Below are 24,093 nucleotides of genomic sequence, written 5' to 3'. Positions count from 1 at the left end.
AGTGATACATGTCTGCTGGGTCTCTCTGTGTATTGCGTAAAGTCTCTGTATGTAGACCTTAGAAAAAGTCTGTCTGAATTCTTGATTCTGATCAAGTCTGAATAATGCTTCAGAGAACTGAGAATGAGTAAAAACACTGAAACTGTTTGATTTCTACAGAAAAAGGTAGCAGCACTGCCCAAACAGGAGTTAATTCAAGAAGAAGGAGAGATAATACATGAAGAGAATGAGTGGGGTAGGAATTGTTTTATAAATTGAAATGGCAGCAAAAAACATTCTTTTATGGGAGGGAATCTAATTATTATTAAGATTATACAAGTTTTGAATGATTATTGCTCATTAAGTTCATTGAAAGCGGTTTTAAGATTAAGTTTAACTTTACAGGTATTGAGTTGGTATCTGAGATTTCAGAAGAGGAACTGAAAAATTCTTCAGGTCCAATCCCTGACTTACCTGAAGGAATTACGGTGGCATATACAGTTCCCCAAAAGGTACATCTAAAATCTGATTTACCATAAGAAGATATAAGAGAAAATGTCTATTTATATTCTTATATCTTCAACCTATTTTATAATGCCAATGCAGAATTTCTTATTTTAGATATTTTACATTAAGATTTGTGAGAGAGGTATTCAGTGTTAATATGGAAATGTGCACAGCACATTTTAAACTGTTTGAAAATGTAGACATAAAATAGTTTTGTTCATTCATTGATGGATCGGTGAAATAGATTTTGATTAAGACTATCTTTTCTGTATATTGATAGTTTTAGCCACGAAACCATTTAAAAATACCAGTTCAGTAGAGATCTCAAGAAAACTGAAATTATTGCCTTGTGAGTCAAAAGACTGGTAGAGAAAATAAAGGACTTTATCTCTCCTAAAAATTAGAAGGCATATTTATTAAAGAAGGTTTACTTTGTAAATTTTTTGAACATAGTTATAGCTTGCTGATATGTTCCTAAGCATCAAGAACTTTGATTATTTTTTCACCATGTTTCCCTCATTTATTGATAGCAAGAAGATTCTGTACCTGAAGTAACAGTAGAAGATTCTGGTGAAAGCTTGGAAGACCTTATGGCCAAGATGAAGAACATGTAAATAATGGACTGGCCTATATTTTATTTCCTATGTTTAAACCTGTTCCCTTGCAATTAAAAAATCATTTAAAAACTGAGAAAACTTAACATCAATTGATGTGTAATCTTCACTGAGTTGTTATTAACTCTTTGGAAATACTGTGACTGTTGCTTGTTGCTCCCCTCCTTTAACTAAATCAGAAACTCTCTTAAAACTCATGTTTCATTCTAGTAAGAAAACTTCAAAGGATTAATTGTAGGTTAGCCACTGAACTGTTTTGACCTTTGGGGTGGGGGGGTGAGAAGAAAGGACCAATTTGCTGGTATATTCCTTTTCTTTCCAATAGATAGAATAGTGTGTGATCAAATACAGGGAAAGAACAAGAGGAACAGCATGTTGATTATTATAGCCAGCGGGCACATACTCATTGTGTTTGGAATTGCTCTCTACAAGAAAACTGCCCACTACTACTAACTTGAGCAATAGTGAATTTCAAGTTGTAAACCTACAAAATAAAAACATCCTCTCAAGTGTTTCCTGATGAAATATAAGCTGAAATGTAGGCACTGGAAAAGTTTGTAAACTTGTGATATATATAATCTAAGCAAGACAGGCAAATAAAAAGAAACTTCCTTCATGGATAGTCAGATAAAGATATTTTCAGGATGTACAAATTGTATTTCTGTACTAAGAAAAAGCATATCATCTGTCTGAGTCAGTGTGCTTTACTGAGGAGCAAAAGGTAAGTTTAGGCTTAAGATCACCTAAATTGTACCCATCATATGGGCTACCTTCTAATACTTTACTTTATTCAAATTTGATTCCCTGGGTAATTAGTTACTGGCAAAGGCTTGTCCTGGGTAGCAGATAATAAATGAAGCCTAAATTACTTCTGAAATGACTGACGTGTATTTTCTTCACAGGGAAGAGTATCATTTTCCCTGATCATTGTAATTTGCTAAACTGCTTTTCTCTGGAGTTTGCATACAAATAATGAAGGCTTAGAGAGCCTCGGTTGAAGTAAATTCCTAATGGTTTAGAGACTAATAAACATGCATGGGTAACCATTATCTGTAGGCTGTTACTGTGCTTGTCTCCTATTTTGATGATTTTTTTGCTTTGAAGAGAGAATATCTAAATTCTATCTCTAGGGGAAAATGTAATTAAAAATTACAGGTACCCTTCCTATTTATGAAATAAGATTCTACAAACTAATTTCAGAAAGTGCCAAATATCAAATATGTTTAATATATTAGTTTTGAGATTTTAGGGTACTGTGATTCTTACATTTACAGTAATGTCAGGATGTATGGGGATAGCTTCCTAGGCTTGAAATGTATTTATGTTGCCTTGGTAGGTCATTGCAGTTATTTAAAAGCTTAGTATATTCATCTGTAAAATAACTTTTCTAGTTCATAGAGATGCTTTGAATTTCAGAAAAGAAATGCAGTCTTTCTAAATAACATTCCTTTGGTACACTAATTTGGTAAGGCTATACTTACAAGTTTAAGTTTATATAGTTTGATAAATAGCTAGAACCTACAGTCTTTAAAAAAATTTTTTTATTGATGTATAGTTGATTTACAATGTTATGTTTATATTCAGGTGTGCAGCAAAATGAATCAGTTATACATATTAGAACCTACTATCTTCTAAAGATTTTTTTTCCTGTTCTTAATTTGTACCCTGCTGGTATCTTATATTTTATAAAATCTTATCTAATTTTTTTCTTATATCTTCCATTAAAGTTATTATTTTAGCAGAAAAAAATCTGATAACAAATATCTTTTGTAATCTAGAGTGCTCTCTTGACAGTCTGTATGTCATGAAAATTTGTATATGTAGACAGCTGACTATGAGAAATTAATCATCATTGGATTTTACATTACTAAATAAACCTATAGTGTTTGACCAGATTTATAACACTATTGCTTCAAGTGTGAAAGATGGAAACACACTCCCAAAATTGCCGTAGCACAGATACTCTAAATTAGAGTAAAACAAACAATATGTTTAACTTTAATCCCTTTTTAATTTAACGGGAGGTTAATTCATAAGTTCAGTTCAGTTCAGTTCAGTTCAGTTGCTCAGTTGTGTCCAACTCTTTGCGACCCCATGAATCGCAGCATGCCAGGCATGGTACTATTCAAATGTTTTATGTAGTAAAAAAAAAGTATTATGAGTTTCTTTATGTAAAAATATTACTTCCTGAATACTTGTAAACACTGACCAACCCAAAAATGTAATAAATATTTGAGAATATTAATGAAGCTTTAACTTCTCCCATCACGTTTTTTTGTAAAGTATTAATGAATGAAAATTAATTATAACTGCCATAGTTTCAGTTCAAGCCTTCCAATTCAGATTTATAATTATTTTAAACCTATGCTTTTCATGTTAAAGGTGTATATTAGAGTGCACATAATATTCCTTTTGAGAACTTCTTTTTTTTGGCCATGCAGCATGGCATGTGGGATCATAGTGCTCCCTATAGTGGAAGCATGGAGTCCCAACCACTAGACCTTCAGGGAAGTCCCTATTTTTATCTTTTTTTAAGTAGGCATTCTACATGAAAACATTTGAGTTGGTAGTATAATTAGTAAGATCAAAATATAGTCTTCTTAAAAACTATATTTAAACTTAAACCTTTTGAAATAATCACCCCTCAAGTATAATTAATAACTTAAAGTCACTTTGAATAATGTAAGTTTTCACTTTTTGTATATTTTTCAAGTGCAAATTTTGTAGGAACAAACAAAAATGCATGTTATCCTTTTGCTAGTTTTTCCTTTTTTCAGGCTTCTTCTAGGATATCAATCTCAGTTTATTTTTTAAAGTTTAAGGCATTTAAATTTAATGTCTGTATTTAATGTATGATGTGTTAAATTACTTATACCACTAAATAATCAAATTTTAAACTCTAAAAGGTTAATTCTAAAATCAGTCAGTGTCCTAAAAAAAATAAATAAAAAATAAAATAAAATCAGTCAGTGTCTGATATATTTGTGAATTCAGTTGCTTTGTGCCTTTCATAGCTGGCAAACCCAGAAATATGTGTTATGGTTGTAGTTAATCTTCTTTTTTCCCTCTTGTACTTCTGCCAGAAGGGAGAAGAATGATGCTCATTTCATAAGATTCTGCCTCATTTACTTTAGGTCACCACTCCAGTGCCTAAAAATTAGACCACTGTTTCCCAAACTTCTGTGCATATGAATCACCTGAGACTCTAGCTACATTGCAGACGCTGATTCATTAGGTCTGGGGAGTGCCTGTCTGAATTTTTACTAAGCTCCCAGGGTAATACTGATGATTCTGGTCCACAGACCGCCTTGAGTAGCCAAGCCTTAGAGAACATAGAATCCTTAGGAGTTACTGAAGCTCAAGTTGAGCAAACTACTCAGTGAATTAGCAAACTACAATGCTAATTCTTCTTTTTTGTAGTGTTCAACATTTTTCTTAATTATGTAAATATAATCCTTTTGTATAAACTGGAGTGGAAAAAAGAACTTGAAATTTCACCTTTATTTTAAAATTGTGAAATATGGTTATCACATCTTTCACCTTTACAATTAATACATACTGGAATGTTACAAGTATTAAAATTGAAAATTTTATTATATATAAATACATAAATGGCATGAAACAGTACCCCAGATTGGAAATATTTATAAAATCTATAAAAATATTTAATTTTCAATATAAAATGGGCAACTAATTTGAGTTCGAGATAAATGAAGAGGTAGATGTAGGCCATTTAAGGAAGAAGGTCGTGTCCATATTTTGGGAAAAGTTAAAAGAATGCCACAGAGCTTGATTTGTTACTGCAATATTGACTTCAGTTTGTGCAAGGACATTCTACACAGCAAAAACAATATACAATGTAGAAAGCACAGAAAACAGTGGGCTTAGCCATATCTGCTCAAGGAAAAGGTAGAATAAAAGAAATGTAGCAGATTCCTAATACTAGTTCATTTTACAGAAGACAATTCATATGTCCCATAAACATTATCCCTTTATTCCAAAACTTTTCTTTGAGGTAGACAACTGGGCCAGACTGCTACTGAATAGCAAGATGAGGAATGGTGAGGCTAAAGTAGATTTTGAAAGATAGTAATCATGGAATTCTTGAACTCCTTGTGTTAACTGCTAATAAAGAGTTATAACTGCTCTTACAGAACAGAGACCAGTCTATTCTCCATGATCAATTAATTCTTCATGTTATCTTAGGATTCCAAGGTGTATATATTGGTTCCCACACAATAGGAAAGGTAATTCTTTCAAACAGCTAAAATTGAAATAGCCATGACTCAAACTTCAATGTAGTCCAATATACAAATAATCAGTTAAATCACACAAAGTAAAATTAAATTTTCTTAACAGTTTTTATAAATTTTAAATTCTAAAGTTCCAAATGTTTATTTTTTTTATCCTAAGGTGCACTTCCAATGAATTGTAGTTGCTGCTGTCACCTTTGTCCTTGATGAAGGAAAAGATTAGGAGAATGGGTTGTTTTTAAGCTAAATGTATCTCCACTTGATGAGTGTTGGGAAGGAGCTTTTCCACCCAAAAGTGACGTTTCTGCTTCTTTTATTTCCATTGCCCTTTTGTATAGTTCAGCAGCTTTTTCAAAATCCCCTTCTTCATAGCTTTGGGAGAAAAAAAAATTCTCAAAAATTCTCAAAATTCTCTTTTAACAATTCTAAATGGTCTTATAGGATACAGAAAAACAAGTTGTGCTCTTTTTTCCAAGCTGAAGACTGAAAAACTGGAGGTTTTTATTATTAGATTTTCATATAGAAGAAGTTCTATTTGTTGAATGCTTTCGAAATTTTCTAAAATGCCAACTATCACAGGATTTCCAAGATTATTTCAGCCAGTTGCTAGTCATTTAACCATATGACAAGATAAGAAATAATTGAAAAAAAAATCCATCTGAAATCTACCCAGAAGTGCTCTCCACCTCACCTTGTGTAAAACCCTACAGCTGGGTTTTCTGTGCACTGTAATGGTGAATGGTCCCACAGTGACATGCAAAAGGCAGCTTGACCCATTACTTGGAAAGAGTCTATGGATCATTTCTAGGTTTTGAGTTTTGCCTAAGAAATGATCTTACTTTATATTTTAACTTCAGTTTGTAAATTTTACTCTGCAAGAAAAGTCCATTTTCAGGCAAACCAATAAAACAGAATACTCAAATTCTTTTTGCCTGCTGCCAAGTGTCTTATAGGGGCACCATTAAGACTACATTGTAATGGGTACAGTGAAACTGCTAAAGGAAGTTAGCATCCTGAGGTAAACAGAATGCAAAAGTCAACATGGTAAATCCACTGAGCATAGCAAACTGCCCAGATTACCCCCAGAGCCAATTAGCTGCAAATGTAATCCATCCTCTTATTTGTCATGATACTCTCCTCTACAAAATAGGTTGTGCCACCGTCAGTTTCACTTCTGGATATTATTTCAATGTGTCTTGAACTAGATCAGCCAAAAATAAACCCTCTGTTCCAATAAAAAGCATATCAGCAATAAATATTTTGTGGGGTTCTATGATGAATCAAGATGTCCTAAAAGGGATTTTGGCTAATATGAGGAAAGTGAAGAATTCTTACCTAAGCACAGCTAAATTTTTTAGTGTTTCTCCAACTCGAGGATGCATCCGACCCAAGCTGTCCTCGTAAATCTTTAATGCTTGTTCATATAACGGCAAGGCCTCACTGTGTTTTTTCTTATTAAAAAAGAAACAATGTTCATTTGAACACATTGGGTTTCTGAAATTACTTTTAAGGTACTCTAGACTGAGCTGACCTACTTGGCTAAACACTTTAAAAGAGTTAATATCCTCCTACAAGATGTAGATAAACTGATTAATTTAGGAGTAATCATAATTGGAGAAGTAGTATAATAAAATTCAGAAACTTAAGTTTTAGACCTGGCTTGGTAACAACTGACATTAATCCAATTATATAAGCACAAACTTCTTTGCAGTACCTCAGGGTACCATATCACTTACTCATGACAAGCAAATGATACACCTTAGAAACAATATTACATAAAGAGATGTAGGGAGTCTCCAGAAATAAATAAGCCTATGCAATGAACTAAACACAGTATTTCACACTAAGAAGAATGGACTGTCTTACAGTTGTAACTTTAATAATTTCCCAAGTATTAAAGGGAACATTAGTAGATAACCTTAAATGTCCTTTAATTATTTTTACTGTGTCATATCTAATACATGTTTACCTATATTTCGTATGTTAAAACTATTCATTTATAAAGTGTTATAGTATGGGAACTTACCATTTGGCTATAAAGAACAGCTAAATTCACCAAGGCAGTAGCTACACTTGGGTGCTTCGGGCCAAAGGACTTCTGCCGGATTTCAACAGCCAGCTCATACAAAGGTACAGCTTTGTCAAGTTTCCCCTAAAACACAAAAGTGAAATCTAACAAAAATATTAAAGCAATAAATACTTTATGATCAGAGCTTGTTCTATAAATACAGTTTTATGGTAAAAAGTAATTTTGAGGAAAAAAGTTCAGAAATATTTCCTCCCAGTTTAATGGATAAGTTTATGGATATCTGAAATCTAATAAAATATGTAAGTAAAGCTATACAGAATATAAGAACATTTTCTCTGATAACTCAGAAAGTTCTTTAGGATCACCCATTATAACTTTCTGGTGATGTAAACACATGCCAGTTAAAGTATGTTTGCTACTATACGTAATCTAGAGGTAGCATCAAAGTTTTTATTTTAAAACTCATTTTCCACCAAATACTTTCCCGATTTTTCTGATTATTTCTTTTTTACTTGAAATTTAGGTAGAAATAGCAACAACCTTTATATTGAAACATCAACTTCAGTACTAGGAGGGTTAGCAACAGTCCCACAAAGTCTATACAACTCTGTAACCACACTAAATGAAAGCAGTTTTTTCTCCTGATTTTCATTTGTTTTAAGGACAGCTATAAAAACTCCAAATATCACTTAGGCTAGAACTCTATGGTAAAGAATGGTTACATTTAACTGCAAGCAAAGAAAAGAAAAAGTGAAATGGTCATTTCATTAGCTATGGAGACTTCTTCAGTCCTGACAATTGGGTGATTTGTTATGTCTGTGGTAGCCTAACACAGCAAACTTAATACTGGTTGAATTTTAGAACTTCTGAAATGTAAAAGAAGAATAAGTTCTAGTTAGAGTGCTGACAAATGCATTTGTATTTAGAATGTATTGTTAAAAACTAAACTAGGACCTTAATTTAGTTAAGTCTGAAATAATTAAATCATTGTGATTTAAAAGCTGATAGAAAATAATCTATCCATCAGAAGATAAATTGTTTTGCTTACAGCAATTACGGCTTAACTGGTATATTATAAAACACATGTAGGCATGCTATGGACTACTTACCATTTTCTTGTATAAGATCGCAAGATGCTTTACCGTATAAGCCAAAGAAGGGTGGTCAGGAGCTAATGCTCGTCTCCGAATGTCTAAGGCTCTTTCATAAAGTTCTTCTGCTTTGTCATACTGTTTCTTTTCATTGCACAGAGCCGCCAGATTATTCAAAGACTGGGCACAGTCAGGGTGATCTGGTCCTAGAACTCTCTCCCTCATCTCCAAGGAACGCTTCAGAAACTGGTCAGCTGTTCTGTGAACAAAAGACCCAGATGGTTTAAACTATTCTCTAGAAGTCAGAACCCCAGTCCTAATTAGGAGGAGAACTGAAGTACTTTTATTCTTAAATCCAAGATAGTTAAAATGAAGGATTCAGCTCAAAATCCTCTTCCCACCTCTCATCTCTTTCTGCCCTTTTCCAAAAATTAAATATGCCTTCCTGGTAGTGTGAGACCCTAAAGTATCTGGATAATTGTCTCAGTTCTCCACTTCACTTCTAAAAGACAAACTCATAAATAGTTTCCAAAACAAACTTTTTATATCTTAAAAATTACTAAGCCAAACTCAAAGGAATTTGGTATTCTTTCTTTCTCCCTCCCTTTGGAGTTAGTACTAAATCTGGTTGAGTTTTTTTTTTTGGTATTTTGGTTGCATTGTGCCATGCAAGATGGTTCCCTGACCAGGGGTAGAATCCAGGCCTCTACAGTAAAAGAGCCAAATCCTAACCACCAGGCTGCAAGGGAGCTCCCTAGTACTAAATAAGTTTTAATTAAAGAACCCTTTGTGGGACTTCCCTGATAGTGCAGTGGATAAGAATCTGCCAGCCAGTACAGGGGACACATGTTCAATTCCTGGTCTGGGAAGACTACATATGCCCTTGGGTCAAAACTACTCAGCCTGTAATGTAGAGCCTGGGAGCTGCAACTACTGAGCCTGTGTACTACAACTATTGATGCCCATGTGCCCTGGAGCCCATGCTCTTTAACAAAAGAAGCCACCACTATGAGAAGCCTGAGCACCACAACAAACAGTAGACCTTGCTCCTTTGTGAAGTGGGCTAAATATTTGTATTTTTCTGATATCCAAAATGTCAAGTCTATTATATTTTGCTGGCATACAAATAAGTCCAAAAAACACTCATTTATCATAAAAGAGTCTTTTTGAGTCTACATCCAAATAAACTGAAGAATAAAATTAGCAGCCATCTACATTCTTTTCTTTATTTTCCCTCAGTCCCAAGTTTGTTCTTATGTGAGATTTTTTGTACACTATCTACACAAACTCACTTGTTATAAATATATAAAATACTAAGGAAACTACAGAATATCTTTTTAGTTACTAAAGAAACAATGTGAAAGGAAACTGGAGAAATTGTCATGGTCTTTGTTAAATGTGGCCATGTTTATAACATATCATACATGAAAAATTCTGTCTAGCTTGGCTTGATAGAAATGTAAAACAGCTTTGCATCTAAGAGATGAAATGAATACCTGTTTTCAATATTAACGGTACTCACTCTAGGTTGTTCTGAAGATAGTAGAGCACACCCAGTTCATTGAGGGTCCGAGCATTGTCAGGTGTATCCTTACCTAATGTGAGCTCTTCTAATTGTAGGGCCCGTCTACGTAAAAGGGAAAATCCATACTGGAGAAACACAGAAATTCACAACAATCATCAAGAAAGTGCAATCTCTGATTCTGAAGCAATATACTAGGGTTCTGAAAAAATCCTTTCTCCTTTTGTTTCCTTTAAAGTAGATTACAATTACTTTAAGTATACTGAATTACTCTAATGATTATTAAAAATATACATACTTCCCAGTGACATCACATTCTTAAATTCATTTAAAACTATTTTGTGAAAATGACTATGATATTTTAGCAAAATGAACAGAATCCCTAAATGCATCAAAAAGATTAGGAAACAGAATTAATGTGCATATATTTATTAACCCTATTACTAAACATTTAATACCAGGTACTACTATGGTTTTTCCAGTGGTCATGTATGGATGTGAGAGGTGGACTGTGAAGAAAGCTGAGCGCTGAAGAATTGATGCTTCTGAACTGTGGTGTTGGAGAAGACTCTTGAGAGTCCCTTGGACTGTAAGGAGATCCAACCAGTCCTTTCTGAAGGAGATCAGCCCTGGGATTTCTTTGGAGGGATTGATGCTAAAGCTGAAACTCCCGTACTTTGGCCACCTCATGTGAAGAGTTAACTCATTGGAAAAGACTCTGATGCTGGGAGGGATTGGGGGCAGGAGGAGAAGGGGACAACAGAGGATGAGATGACTCAATGGACGTGAGTCTGAGTGAACTCCAGGAGTTGGTGATGGACAGGGAGGCCTAGTGTGCTGCGATTCACGGGGTTGCAAAGAGTCAGACACGACTGAGCGACTGAACTGAACTGAACTTAAAATTGCACATAGCACTTGCAACTAGTAGACAAGTAAGTCCTGGAAATCAAATGTATAGCATAGGGAATAACAGCAACAATATTATAATCATCAAACTTGCTAAGAGACTAGATCTTAATTATTCCAACCACAAAAAAGAAATAATTTTGTGATGTGATGTTATGGTGTAATCATATTACAATATATAAATGCATCAAATAAATATGTTGTACATCTTATATTTATACAATATTAGATGTGAAATACATTTTAATAAAAAACTGAATATAGCATTTTAAGTTAAAATAAATATGCTATATTTATCAGTAGCTTAGAAAAATGAAAAATTTTTTGCAATTAAGGATAATAATTTCTTGGCATTTGAATGTAACATTAAATGTTTACTCAATTTCTTTTATTCTCTTTTCCAGCTCTTTAAAAAATTGAAACAGCTTTTAAGTTCATCTTCTAAAATCTAACCTTTATAACTTTTGTTAATTTTTATTGGAGTATAATTGCTTCACACTAAAATCTAGTCTTTGGATTATATAGTTCTACTTTTTAAAAATTAAAAAAAAAATTTCCCCAGCTTTATTGAGATATAATTGACATATAAAGCTGTGTAAATTTAAAGTGTACAACATGATGATATGACATATGTATATAGTGTAAAATGATTACCAAAATATATAGTTCCACTTTTTAAACATATACTAATTTGTACTTCTCAGTGATACTAATATTTAAACATGTATTTTAAATTAGAAAATATTAATTAGTATTTCCCTAGAAATCAATTCTTAAAGTCAAAAGTTTTTAAATATGTGAGGTTTATGCATCTACATTACAATACAGAGATGTTCTTTTCCTTTTTGTTCAAAATACAACACAAAAGAAATCTCTCATTACCAGGTTGCCTTTTCTCCTTGCAGCTTTCTGACGAATTTTAAACGATTTTTTCCTAAAATGTTCAGCTTGTTCATATCTTAAAAAAAAAAAGAGTAAGTCAAAGGAAAGCAACATGTCCAAAGTGTCATACTTCAGTGAAATAAAGCACCAATGTAAAGTCTTTTTTTTGCTAATTAAATACAACATTATTTCTAGAAGTGATAGTCATATGGAATGAAAAATCTTAAACAAAAACTTTCACAAAGCAAAATCTAATAAATCTAGTCCTCCAAGTGGGCTTCCATGGGACTCAGTGGTAAAGAATCTGCCTGCCTATGCATGAGATGCAGGTTCAATCCCTGAGTCAGGAGAAGGGAAAAGCATCCCTGGAGAAGGCAATGGCAACCCACTCCAATATTCTTGTCTGGGAAATCCCATGCATAGAGCAGCCTGGCGAGATATAGTCCATGGGGTCACAAAAGACTCAGTCATGACTTAGCAACTAAAAGAACACGTCTTCCAACTAGCTGACATTTAACTATTTTTTAGCTGATTAAACTCAGTTTGAGTTTAAAAGGCAATCTCTAAAATGCAATCCAATTAAATGAAAATTCAAAACTTTAGTTTGCTATATCAACTAATTTTTGGTCACATAGAAATGGGAAATTTACACAAAATCTGTGTGAAACAATATTTTTAGAAGTTAAAAGAAAAAATTCCAGTATGTGTCGCTTATGATTGAGCAAAAGAAATGATTTCAGATAGAGAAGAGATACCTTTCAGAGGCTGTATTATACTAGGGATCAAACTTCTGTAAACTGCTAGATAGTAAGCATTTTTGCCTTTGTGGGTTATGTGATTGCTGTTGAAACTAAAAAGCTACTGTTGAAGCATGAAAGCAGCCACAGATAATATGTAAATGAAAAAAAAGCTATGGCTGTGTTCCACTACAACCTTAGGTCCAAAACAGGGGGGGACCTTCTGGACTGGGCATGTGGGTGATGGTTTGCTGTCCCCTGTATTAGTAGTACTCAGTATTAGAAAGCCAGTCAGCAAAGGAGCTCATTTTCACATCCAGCTCTATGACTCCAAAATCCATGCTCTGTCCTCCACAGAGATGAACCTTGTCCTTGAAACAGAGATGAACCTTGCAGTTCTAATTTTGTTTACCCCATGAAGACCCAGACCAAGAATAATATTTGAATATGGTGGATTCAAAAGAATATAGGATCAGGAAAGTACAGGATAAGGAAAAGTACACAGCCACAACACAATGCCTCCCACATAAGTACATTAAGAACTCTAATTCCCTGTCAAAAAACCAGAGAATTACTAACTGAAATCTTACTTATCTTGTTTCTGGTACAAAGTTGCAAGTGCCTCAAGTTCGCGAGCAATATGGGGATGGTCTGAACCATAGGCATTTTCTGAGATTTCCAATGCCTGTTTATACAGTTGTTCTGCATTGCCAAACTTCTTCCACTGTACATACACACTTGCGAGTTGGTGGAGAGACTGAGCTACTTGTGGGTGATCTGGATCTAAAGCTGTTTCTCGAATTTCCAGAGACCTCTGCAAAGGCACAACAGCCTGGGGAAGAAAAAGGTTAAAGACCAATTAATGTGAGTGAAATCCTATAAGATTTGCGATCTGATTAGCACAACAAATGAAAGCTACATCAATTCCTAGGAAGGAGAAAAGCGTAAACATGAAGACCCACACAGTCTCTAACTCCCTGCTGAAGTTACCTGACTGAGAAGGCCTAGATCCTTGAGAAATCGCCCCAGGGTTTCATAAAGGTCAGCTAAGCAAACCATGCTCTCTTCGCCTTCACAGTTTTTCTCATACTGCTTCAGTGAATCAAAGTATTCTGCTGCCATTGCGATTTTGTCTTTGCCAACAAACTGCCAATAACTCAGCAACTCAGCAAAATGTCCTCTGTTTCAACAAATAACAGTGATATAATGAAAAAGAAATGTTAAACCCCACTACTGAGTGAAGATGCCACAAATTCATATCAAGCTACTGACAGTGTATTAGGAGGCCAGTCCAGTATAGTGAGGTAAAGGTGTAAACTGGGCCTGCCATCTGAGTCCACAGCGCTCTAGCTGTGTTCTCTCCTACCTCATCATTCTCGACTGCAGAAGGAGCACCCTGACATCACCTGCCTCAAGTGTTGCTTTAAGGAGATCACGGCATGTAGCAAGTACTCCATAGTGCTGGCTGTTACCATGAATACCATTATGGTTACTCACCAATGGAACCCTATCAGAATCCTGTTTAGACTTTTTACGATATGCAGTCAACTGCTGAGTTCACCCCAAAATTATTTTAAATGATGGAAATACGAACAGAAGAAACAAAGCACAGGCAAGCTGTCAGAATACCTGCTTTGTATTTTCATCAAGGAATGGAATGATAAAAGTAAGCTTATTCATCTGTAGATGGTATTAAGTGGGATGGAGAGCTGTTAAACTAAAAGATGAATCTCATTTCAAATCATGAGAAACTGGATGGAGATCAGAAATAATTTATGAGCTGCAACAAAGAAATTTGAGAGAGATCATTAAGGAACAAAACAAATCATGCAGCTAAGTTATGAGAAGTGTCTAAATTTCTAGGTGAGATGGAGGTGGGACTTAGAGGTCAGAAGGTTGGCTCATAAAAAGGTGATTCTGCAAGAGGCAAATTCAGACACACCAGGAGATACCAATGAGACATAAAGGATTTCCCTGGTGGGCCAGTGGCTAAGACTTGGTGCTTCCACTGCATGGGGTGTGGGTGTATGAGAAATAAGATCCCACATGCCACATGGTACAGCCAAAAAGATAGAATAAAAACTTAAAAAAGATTATTATAAGAAAAGGGTAATCCTTTCTTTAAATTCTGACACCAGTCAGATCCTATGAAGAGCCCAAAGTCTAGCTTGAAGGCTATACTTTAAAATACTTGGATGCCCTAAGAGGTAGACATCATGAACCACCTCTCTGGGTGGTCTGGATTTAAACCTGCTTCAGTGAAAGATTAAGATACAAAGCTACCTCAAGAGCATTCCAGCTCTGATTTTATAAAAGCAATACTCTTATCATTTTTGTTTGGGCTTCCGTGGTGGCACAGAGAGTAAACAATGTGCCTGTAATGTGGGAGACTTTGGTTCGATCCCTGGGTTGGGAAGATCCCCTGGAGAAAGGCACAGCAACCCACTTCAGTAATCTTGCCTGGGAACCCCCATGGACAGAGGAGCCTGGCGGGCTACAGTCCATGAGGTTGCAGAGTCAGACATGACTGAGTGACTAAGCACAGCACAGCATCTTTTTTGTTTACCTCTTGGGAAAAGTAGACATGGCAATTTGCAAACTGTTTAAAGTTTGTCCCATATTGTTTTATACTATGGTTACCACTGAAAGTGGACTAATTTTTAAATGAAGAATGCCATTTTCCCCTGTTACCCCGAACAACTGTTTGAATCTGTTTTTCTGGGGAAAGATGTCCTACAAATAAGTTTTTTACCTTTTATAGAGGTTTTGAGACACAAAGAGGTTAAGGAGACAGTCATGCAGCTTCTGTTTACTTCCCTGCTGCTGGAAAAGCCAAGGCAGTTCATCTGCACTCCTCCAAGTCACTCGGTCCTGACTATGAGAAGAGAAGGGACAACATTCAATAGTGCTGTCCCACAGTGGGATTGCTTCAAAAGACTACTGGCAAATGTTAAAGGAGGAGATACATATTTGATATATATCCTATCCCTGACTCGATGAATAATACTGAGAAAATTAGGTAAAAATCAGAAACTTTATGAACCTAACTATGGAAATAAAGTGATATTCAGGACCACTGATCAAACTCTATAGGTATTTTCCTATACCTATAGAGTAGGCATTGAACTATTAAAAAAACCATCAATGGACACAAATTGAATTATCAAAAAAGACCCATCAATGGACACAACTGTACACACCCAGGTATTCACAGACATACACATATTTTTTAACTACTTGAACTATTTAACTAGAATAAAATAAAAATAATAAAATGATCCTGCATTGATTTCACTTAAATCTTCAGCATAATATTAAAAGACTGACTTGCATAATTATATTTTATTCTTTTGGCATTAACAGGAGAGAACTTAACCTTTAAAATAATAAGTAAATTTTTATATTAAGTTATTCTAAGAAAGAAAAAAATAAGGACACAGAGGTATAGTGTGTTGCAGAAGCTAAGAACAACAAAGTGGACGTTTGTAATACCTTAGCTGCATGGTAAAATAGTTGGTTAGCTTTTGTCTATATGAAGCAATAATGGTGGGGGCTTCCATGTATTCTAGTCTCACTGTTTCCCAAGCCTACAGAGAAAAAGAAAAAATATCACAGTCTATTTTCTGTAAGTCACTGTACATCTAACAATGAATTTTTAAAATGAAATTTATAATTATTTCAATTTATAGTTGTAGAATAGAAATAGCATTAAAATATTTAAAAATTCAGTATGTATTTATGTGACAACTGACATGAGAATTCTTGTTAGAACTAAGAATATAACACAATTCAAACTTTTAGTGAATACATTAAAAATCTGAAATGTGGACTGCAAAAGTACTAAAAACAGCAAACTATATTTAAGTGATGTATTAATACTACAAAGGAGAAAGATAAGCCTGTGGAATTACAAATATTCCACACCTACATATAACACAGCATACTCAAATGAAAGAATTTATTTACATTAGATTACATATATAAATTAACCATGGCAATGAAGGGCTTCCCAGGTGGCATTAGTGGTAAAGAACCTGCCTGCTAATGCAAGAGACTTACGAGATGCGGGTTCAAGGGAAGATACCCTGGAGAAGGGGATGGCAACTCATCCCTGTATTCTTGCCTGGAAAATTCCATGGACAGAGGGGTCTGGTGGGCTACAGTCCAGGGGGTTGTAAAGAATTGCACAGGACTGAACACACACACACACATGTGCTCAATCCTAGAGAATGTTTCAGGTGCACTTGAACAGAATGTGTATTCTGCTATTTTTGATGTTCACTTCAGTTCAGTTCAGTCGCTCAGTCGTGTCCAACTCTTTGCGATCCCATGAATCACAGCACGCCAGGCCTCCCTGTTCATCACCATCTCCCGGAATTCACTCAGACTCACGTCCATCGAATCTATGATGCCATCCAGCCATCCCATCCTCGGTCGTCCCTTTCTCCTACTGCCCCCAATCCCTCCCAGCATCAGAGTCTTTTCCAATGAGTCAACTCTTTGCATGAGGTGGGCAAAGTACTGGAGTTTCAGCTTCAGCATCATTCCGTTCAAAGAAATCCCAGGGCTGATCTCCTTCAGAATGGACTGGTTGGATCTCCTTGCAGTCCAAGGGACTCTCAAGAGTTTTCTGCAACACCACAGTTCAAAAGCATCAATTCTTCGGCGCTCGGCCTTCTTCACAGTCCACCTCTCACATCCATACATGACCACTGGAAAAACCATAGCCTTGACTAGACGGACCTTAGTCGGCAAAGTAATGTCCCTGCTTTTGAATAGGCTATCTAGGTTGGTCATAACTTTTCTTCCAAGGAGTAAGCGTCTTTTAATTTCATGGCTGCAGTCACCATCTGCAGTAATTTTGGAGCCCCTAAAAATAAAGTCTGACACTGTTTCCACTGTTTCCCCATCTATTTCCCATGAAGTGATGGGACCGGATGCCATTCTCTTCGTGTTCTGAATGTTGCGCTTTAAGCCAACTTTTTCACTCTCCTCTTTCACTTTCATCAAGAGGCTTTTTAGCTCCTCTTCACTTTCTGCCATAAGGGTGGTGTCATCTGCATATTTGAGGTTATTGATATTTCTCCTGGCAATCTTGATTCCAGCTTGTGTTTCTTCCAGTCCAGCGTTTCTCATGATGTACTCTGCATAGAAGTTACATAAGCAGGGTGACAATATACAGCCTTGATGTACTCCTTTTCCTATTTGGAACTAGTCTGTTGTTCCATGTCCAGTTCTAACTGTTGCTTCCTGACCTGAATACAGATTTCTCAAGAGGCAGGTCAGGTGGTCTGGTATTCCCATCTCTTTCAGAATTTTCCACAGTTTATTGTGATCCACACAATCAAAGGCTTTGGCATAGTCAATAAAGCAGAAATAGATGTTTTTCTGGAACTCTCTTGCTTTTTCGATGATCCAGCGGATGTTGGCAATTTGATCTCTGGTTCCTCTGCCTTTTCTAAAACCAGCTTGAACATCAGGAAGTTCAAGACATTACATTTTTGATGTAATGTCTTGAAAATATCAATTAAGTCTAACTATTATATTGTATCATTTTGGCTGTCTGTTGCTTTACTGATTTTCTGTCTCAAAGATCTGTTCATTGATGTGAGTCAAGTGTTAAAGTCTCCTGCTATTATTGTATTCCCATCAATTTATCCCTTTATGTCTGGTAGTATTTGTTTTATGTATTTAGTTGCTTCTATATTGACTGAATATATGTTGATGAGTGTACTATCATCTCCTTGTATTGATCCTTTTATCATAATATAGTATCTTTCTTTATCTCTCTTTATAACCTTTGACTTAAAGTCTATTTTGTCTGATATGAATATTGTAAACCTTGCTTTCTTGTCATTTCCATTTGCTTGAAATGGTTTTTTCCATCCTCTCACTTTCAATCTATGTGTATCATTTGCCCTAAAATGAGTCTCTTGTAGGCAGCATATTCTATACTCTTTTTTTTTTTTTATCCTTTCTGTGACTATGTGTCTTTTGATTTGAGCATCTAGTCCACTGACGTTTAAAGTAATTTTTAATAGAAATGTATTTATTATTATTTTAAATCATGTTTTTCCATGATTTTATATTTCTTCTTTGTTCCTTCTTTTTCCTTTTTCCTTTTGGGGTTTGATGATTTTCTTTTGCATTATGCTTCTCTTCTCTTCTCTTTGGTTTTTGTAAATCTATTATATGTTTTTGATTTGTGGTTACCCTATGTTTCATGTATGCTAACCCCCTTCCTATATCTGCTTGCTTTAGACTGGTAGTTATACAGCTCAAACACATTCTAGGGAAAAAAAATCTACGTTTTCTTATGCTCATCCCCACATTTTATGATCTTGATGTCCTCTTTTATATCTTCATGTTTGTCCTTTTGCTGTTTGTTGTGGTTATCACCACTTTCACAGAAATTTTTAAATATCTGTGTATCCAGTGGTTCAGTGGTAAATTTGCCTGCCAATGCATGAGACTCAGGTTCAATCCCTGGGTTGGGAAGATCCCCTGGAGAAGGAAATGGCAACCCACTCCAGTACTCTTGCCTGGGAAACCCATGGACAGAGGAGCCTGGTGGGCTACAGTCAATGAGATCGCAGAAGAGTTGGACATGACTTTGTGACTAACTAACAAACCAGCTTATTTAAATGATTTACTTTCCAATTGTGGTTTTCTCTTCCTTATTGATTCTTACTTCTCTCCTATTTAGATAAGACCTTTCAATATTTCCTTTAGGATGGGTTTAGTATTGCTATTTTTTTTTTTAAGTTTTTGCCCATCTGAAAAGTTCTAAATGATAATCTTGGAGAGTAGAGTATCCTAGGTTACAGATTTTTCTGTTTTAGGACTTTGAATATATTTTGTCATTCTATTCTGGCCTATAATGTTTCTGTAGAGAAATCAGCTGATAGCCTTATGGGGATTCCCTTATAATTAACTCTTTGTTTTTCTCTTGCTTCCTTTAGTATCTTCTCTTTATATTTTGTTGTTAATCAGTTGCCAAGTCATGTCTGACTCTGCTACCACATGAACTGCAGCAATCCAGGCTTCCCCATCCCTCACTATTTCCCAGAGTTTGTTCAAACTCATGTCCATTGAGTCAGTGATGCCATCCAACTGTCTCATTCTCTGTCACCCCCTTATTCTCTTGCCCTCTTTATGTTTAACTTTTACCATTTTTTTATTATAGGATGTATTGATATAGGACTGTTTGGGTTTATATTGTTTGGAACCCTCTGTGCCTCCTGTACACAGGAGGATATGTTTCTTTCTTTAGGTTTGGGAAATTTTCAGGCATAATTTCTTCAAATATATTTTCAATCCCCCTTCTCTCTTTCTTCTCCTTCTGGGATCCCTATTATGTATAGACTGATATGCTTTTATAGTATCCCATAGGTCTCTTATATTTCTTTTTTTGAAAATTCATTTGGTTTTCTGTCTGCTGTTCTGATACGGTGATTTCCATTTCTTCCAGATCACTTATTCATTCTTCTGCATTATTTATTCTGCTGTTCATAGCCTTTAGCTCAGCTTTCATTTCAGCAAGTGAATTTTCTAATTTTTCTTGGCTCCTCCTTCTAGTTTCTAGTCTCTTTGTACAGTAACCTACATTACTATGAACAGTCCTTTTTAATTCCTTCAGTCTTTTCATTATCTTGTTGTTTCAGTGTCTATTAGATTGAAGAAGTCTGTCTCACTGTTTGTTCTTTAACGAGAATTCTCTTGATCTTTTATTTGGGAGTGGTTCCTCTGCTTTGTTTTACTTATATTTCTCTTACTCTATGGATTTAGGAGAAACAGTTATCTACTGTGGTCTTGGAGGACCATTTTTATGTCAGAGCATCCCTGTGTAGTCTGTGTGGACTTAACATTTTTTGGTATGCGGGCCATCAGAGAATACTAGGAACAATTATAGGTCAACAAATTCAACAACTTAGAAGAAATGGACAACTTTCCAGAAACATACAATCCAGCAAAACTGAATCAAGAAGAAATAAATAACTTGAATAGACCAATAACTAGAAGTAAAATAGAATCTGTAATTTATAAACTCCTTACAAACAAAAATCCAAGGCCAGATGGCTTCACAAGCGAATTCTACCAAACATACAAGGAAGAACTTATACCAGTCTTTTCTAAACTCTTCTAAAAGACTGAAGAGAAAGGTACATTCCCAAAGAAACTCTATGAAGCCACCATCACCTTGATACCACAACAGACACTTCTGAAAAAGAAAATTATAGGCCATCTTTGATGAATACAGTTGCGAAAATTCTTAACAACATATTAACAAACCTAATTCAATGACACATAAAGATCATACACCACCACAACCAAGGTGGATTCATCCCAGAGTCATAAGGATGATTTAATATATGCAAATTAATTAATGTGATATACCACATCAACAAAGAAAAGACAACACATGATCATCTCAATAAAGGCAGAAAAAGCATTTGAGAAAACTCAATTAAAAAAAAAAGAAAATTCAATATCCATCTATGATAAAAACTCCTACCAAAGTAGATTCAAAGGGAACATATCTCAGCATAATAAAAGCTATTTATTACAGGCCCACAGCCAGTATAATACTCAATGGTGAAAAGATGAAAGCCTTCTCACTAAAATCTGGAAGAAGACAAAGATGCCCACTCTCCCCACTTCTCTTCAATATAGTATTTGAAGTCCTAGCCACAGCAATCAGACCAAAAAAAAAGTAAAAGGTATTCAAATTGGTAGGGAAGAGTTAAAATTGTCATTATATGCAGATGACATGATACTGCATATAGAAAACTTTAAAGACTCCACACAAAAACTACTAGAACAGATCAATGATTTCAGGAAGATAGTAGGATATAAGATTAACATAAAGAAATCAGTTGTATTTCTTTACACTAACAATGAAATATTAGAGAATGTAAAAAAGTATTCCTTTTAAAGTCATAACAAAAAATTTACTTAGGAGTAAATCTTACCAAGGAGGTGAAAGACTTATATCCTGAGAGCTATAAAACATTAATAAAGGAAACAATATGATTCAAAAAAATAGAAGATATCCCATGCTCTTGGATTGGAAGAATTAATATTGTTAAAATGGACATACCACCCAAAGCAAACTATAGATTTAATGTGATCTCTACCAAATTACCCATGACATTTTTCACAAAACTAGAACAAATGATCCGAAAATTTATATGGAACCATAAAAAGACACAGAATTGACAAAGCAATCCTTAGGAAAAAGAACAAAGCAGGAGGCATAACCCCCCAAGACTTCAGACAAAACTACAAAGCTACAGCAATCAAAACAGCATGATATTGGCACAAAAACAGACCTATGGATCAATGGAATGAAATAGCCAAGAAAAACCCACACACCTACTGTCAATTAATTTTTGACAAAGGAAGCAAGAAAATACAATGGAGAAAAGACAGTCTCTTCAGCAAGTGGTGTCAGCAAAGCTGTACAGCTGCATGTAAATCAGTGAAGTTAGAACACATCTCTCACCATACACAAAAACAAACTCAAAATGACTTAAAGACTTAAATATAAGACATGACACCATAAAACTCATAGACGAGAACATAGGCAAAACATTCTCTGACATAACTGTAATAATGTTTTCTTAGGTCAGTCTCCCAAGGCAATAGAAATAAAAGCAAAACTAAACCAACAGGGCTTAATCAAATTTATAAGCTTCTGTACAGCAAAGGAAATCATAAACAAACAAACAAAGGGAGAACATATTTGCAAATGATGTGACCAACAGAGGTTTAGTTTCCAAAATATACCAACAGCTCATACAATTCAATAACAAAAAACCAAACAACCCAATCAAGAAATGAGCAGAAGACCTAAGTAGATATATCTCCAAAGACATACAGATGGTGAATAGGCATATGACAAGATACTCATTATTGCTAATTTTTAGAGAAATGTAAATCGAAACTACAGTGAGGTACCATCTCACACCAGTCAGAATGGCCATCATTAAAGTCTACAAATAACAAATGTTGGAGAGGGTGTAGAGAAAAGGGAACCCTCCCATAGTGCTAGTAGGGATGTAAGCTGGTACAGCCACTATGGAAAACAGCATGGAGGTTTCTTAAAAAATTAAAAATAGAGTAATCATAAGATCTGGCAATTCCACTCTTGGCATTTATCCAGAAAAAACTGTAATTCAAAAAGATACATGCACTTCTGTGTTCATGGTAGCTCTCTTTACAATAGCCAAGACATGGAAAAAACCTAAACGTCCATCAATAGGAGAATGGATAAAAAATACATGGTACATATATGCAATGGAATATTTATTCAGCCATAAATAAAAGAATTAAAATGCAGCATGGATGGACCTAGTGATTTTCATACTAAGCGAAGTCAGAAAGAGACAAACTGTGATTACCACTTATATGTGGAATCTAAAATATGACACAATTGAACATATCTATGAAACAGAATCACAGACATAGAAAACAAATTTGTGTTTTCCAAGGGGAAGGGGTAGTTGGGGAGGGAAGGATTGGGAATTTGGGATTAACAGATGGAAATTATGCGGTTCCAAAAAAATAGTTATATTAGTCATTATTTACTAGGTGCTAGAAATCATGTTTAGGACTTCACCAGGACCAATTAATTATTCACCATTTCAATTAATTATCTTCACAACCCCTGAGGTAAGCTGAAAACATATGCCCAAGGCTCAGAGAACTTGCCCAGGGTTACATTAAGCTGTAAAGAGCTGGGCTGTGAACTGAGGCAGAGTGACAGAACCCAAGCTCTTAAAACATGTATAATATACCAACAATACAATGAAACATAAAATTGAAAAAACATTTTTCTCTTTCAGAAAAACTACTTTTTAAAGTAATAGCCATTTCATAAAGGTATTTACTTCATAAGAATACTAGCCAAATTTTATATCTAACCTAAAATTACTGGAAAAATATCTGTAATGCCAAATGAGATTTCAATTTTGTCTTTTAATCGAAATATTTGAAATATATGGCATTATATAGCATAATACATATGAGATGATATGTAGACATTTCAATAAGTGAAAAAACCTTACTAAGATAACATTTACCTGTAGATGTTGAAACTTAAGCAAACCGCAACCATAAGTCAACAAACACATTTTGTGTAAACTATGAATAAGGGAGGTCAAGACAGTCCAGGACATCTCAGGATAGAGTTCCATCAATTCTGACTCATTCACACCATTGTGACTAATATTTACAAGGCAGAGAATCTAGGTAGATAAAATAAATTAACAGTGATTATACAGTACCTCTATTGTTAACTAATAGCCATTAAAATGTCCATAATTCTTTTAAGCTTAACTTATTCAAATATATCATTCAAGTGATTTAATAAACCAAGAAACAGATTTCTTAGAACACACTTTCCAAAAGACACTAATCAAGAATAAGACAGTGTACATATAAAATGTAGCGTGCCAAAGATAATATACATATAGAAAAAGTTTAGTGAAATTAAAACTGCAGGAAATGTATTATTAAAACTAATGACAGAGTTCCAATTCTGGGAAGATGGGGGAAGCAAACAACCCTCT

The 24,093-nt window shown here is 34.8% G+C and overlaps 2 protein-coding genes across 3 annotated transcripts in view; one reads left to right on the top strand and one right to left on the bottom strand.

Moving 5' to 3' along the window:
- The window catches only part of UBA5 (ubiquitin like modifier activating enzyme 5), a 33,830-nt gene extending 29,954 nt beyond the window's left edge, over positions 1-3,876 (top strand). For both annotated transcript variants that reach the window (XM_068986215.1, XM_068986136.1), the window contains exons 10-12: positions 160-235; positions 385-491; positions 1,017-3,876. In XM_068986215.1, coding sequence (XP_068842316.1) covers positions 160-235; positions 385-491; positions 1,017-1,100 — 267 coding nt within the window. In that variant the 3' untranslated portion in view covers positions 1,101-3,876. The remainder of the gene's footprint in view (positions 1-159; positions 236-384; positions 492-1,016) is intronic.
- Positions 3,877-4,731: 855 nt separating this feature from the next.
- The window catches only part of NPHP3 (nephrocystin 3), a 54,247-nt gene continuing 34,885 nt past the window's right edge, over positions 4,732-24,093 (bottom strand). The window contains exons 17-27 of the mRNA XM_068971902.1: positions 23,605-23,769; positions 16,013-16,107; positions 15,273-15,395; positions 13,511-13,700; positions 13,111-13,352; positions 11,784-11,859; positions 9,996-10,123; positions 8,492-8,732; positions 7,380-7,505; positions 6,689-6,804; positions 4,732-5,725 (exon numbers count right to left, since the gene is read on the bottom strand). Coding sequence (XP_068828003.1) covers positions 5,545-5,725; positions 6,689-6,804; positions 7,380-7,505; positions 8,492-8,732; positions 9,996-10,123; positions 11,784-11,859; positions 13,111-13,352; positions 13,511-13,700; positions 15,273-15,395; positions 16,013-16,107; positions 23,605-23,769 — 1,683 coding nt within the window. The 3' untranslated portion in view covers positions 4,732-5,544. The remainder of the gene's footprint in view (positions 5,726-6,688; positions 6,805-7,379; positions 7,506-8,491; positions 8,733-9,995; positions 10,124-11,783; positions 11,860-13,110; positions 13,353-13,510; positions 13,701-15,272; positions 15,396-16,012; positions 16,108-23,604; positions 23,770-24,093) is intronic.

The sequence above is a fragment of the Capricornis sumatraensis genome, chromosome 1 (genome assembly GCF_032405125.1).
Source record: "Capricornis sumatraensis isolate serow.1 chromosome 1, serow.2, whole genome shotgun sequence".
In the NCBI taxonomy this organism is placed as follows: Eukaryota; Metazoa; Chordata; class Mammalia; order Artiodactyla; family Bovidae; genus Capricornis; species Capricornis sumatraensis.
This window is presented reverse-complemented; position numbering and strand designations above follow the sequence as displayed.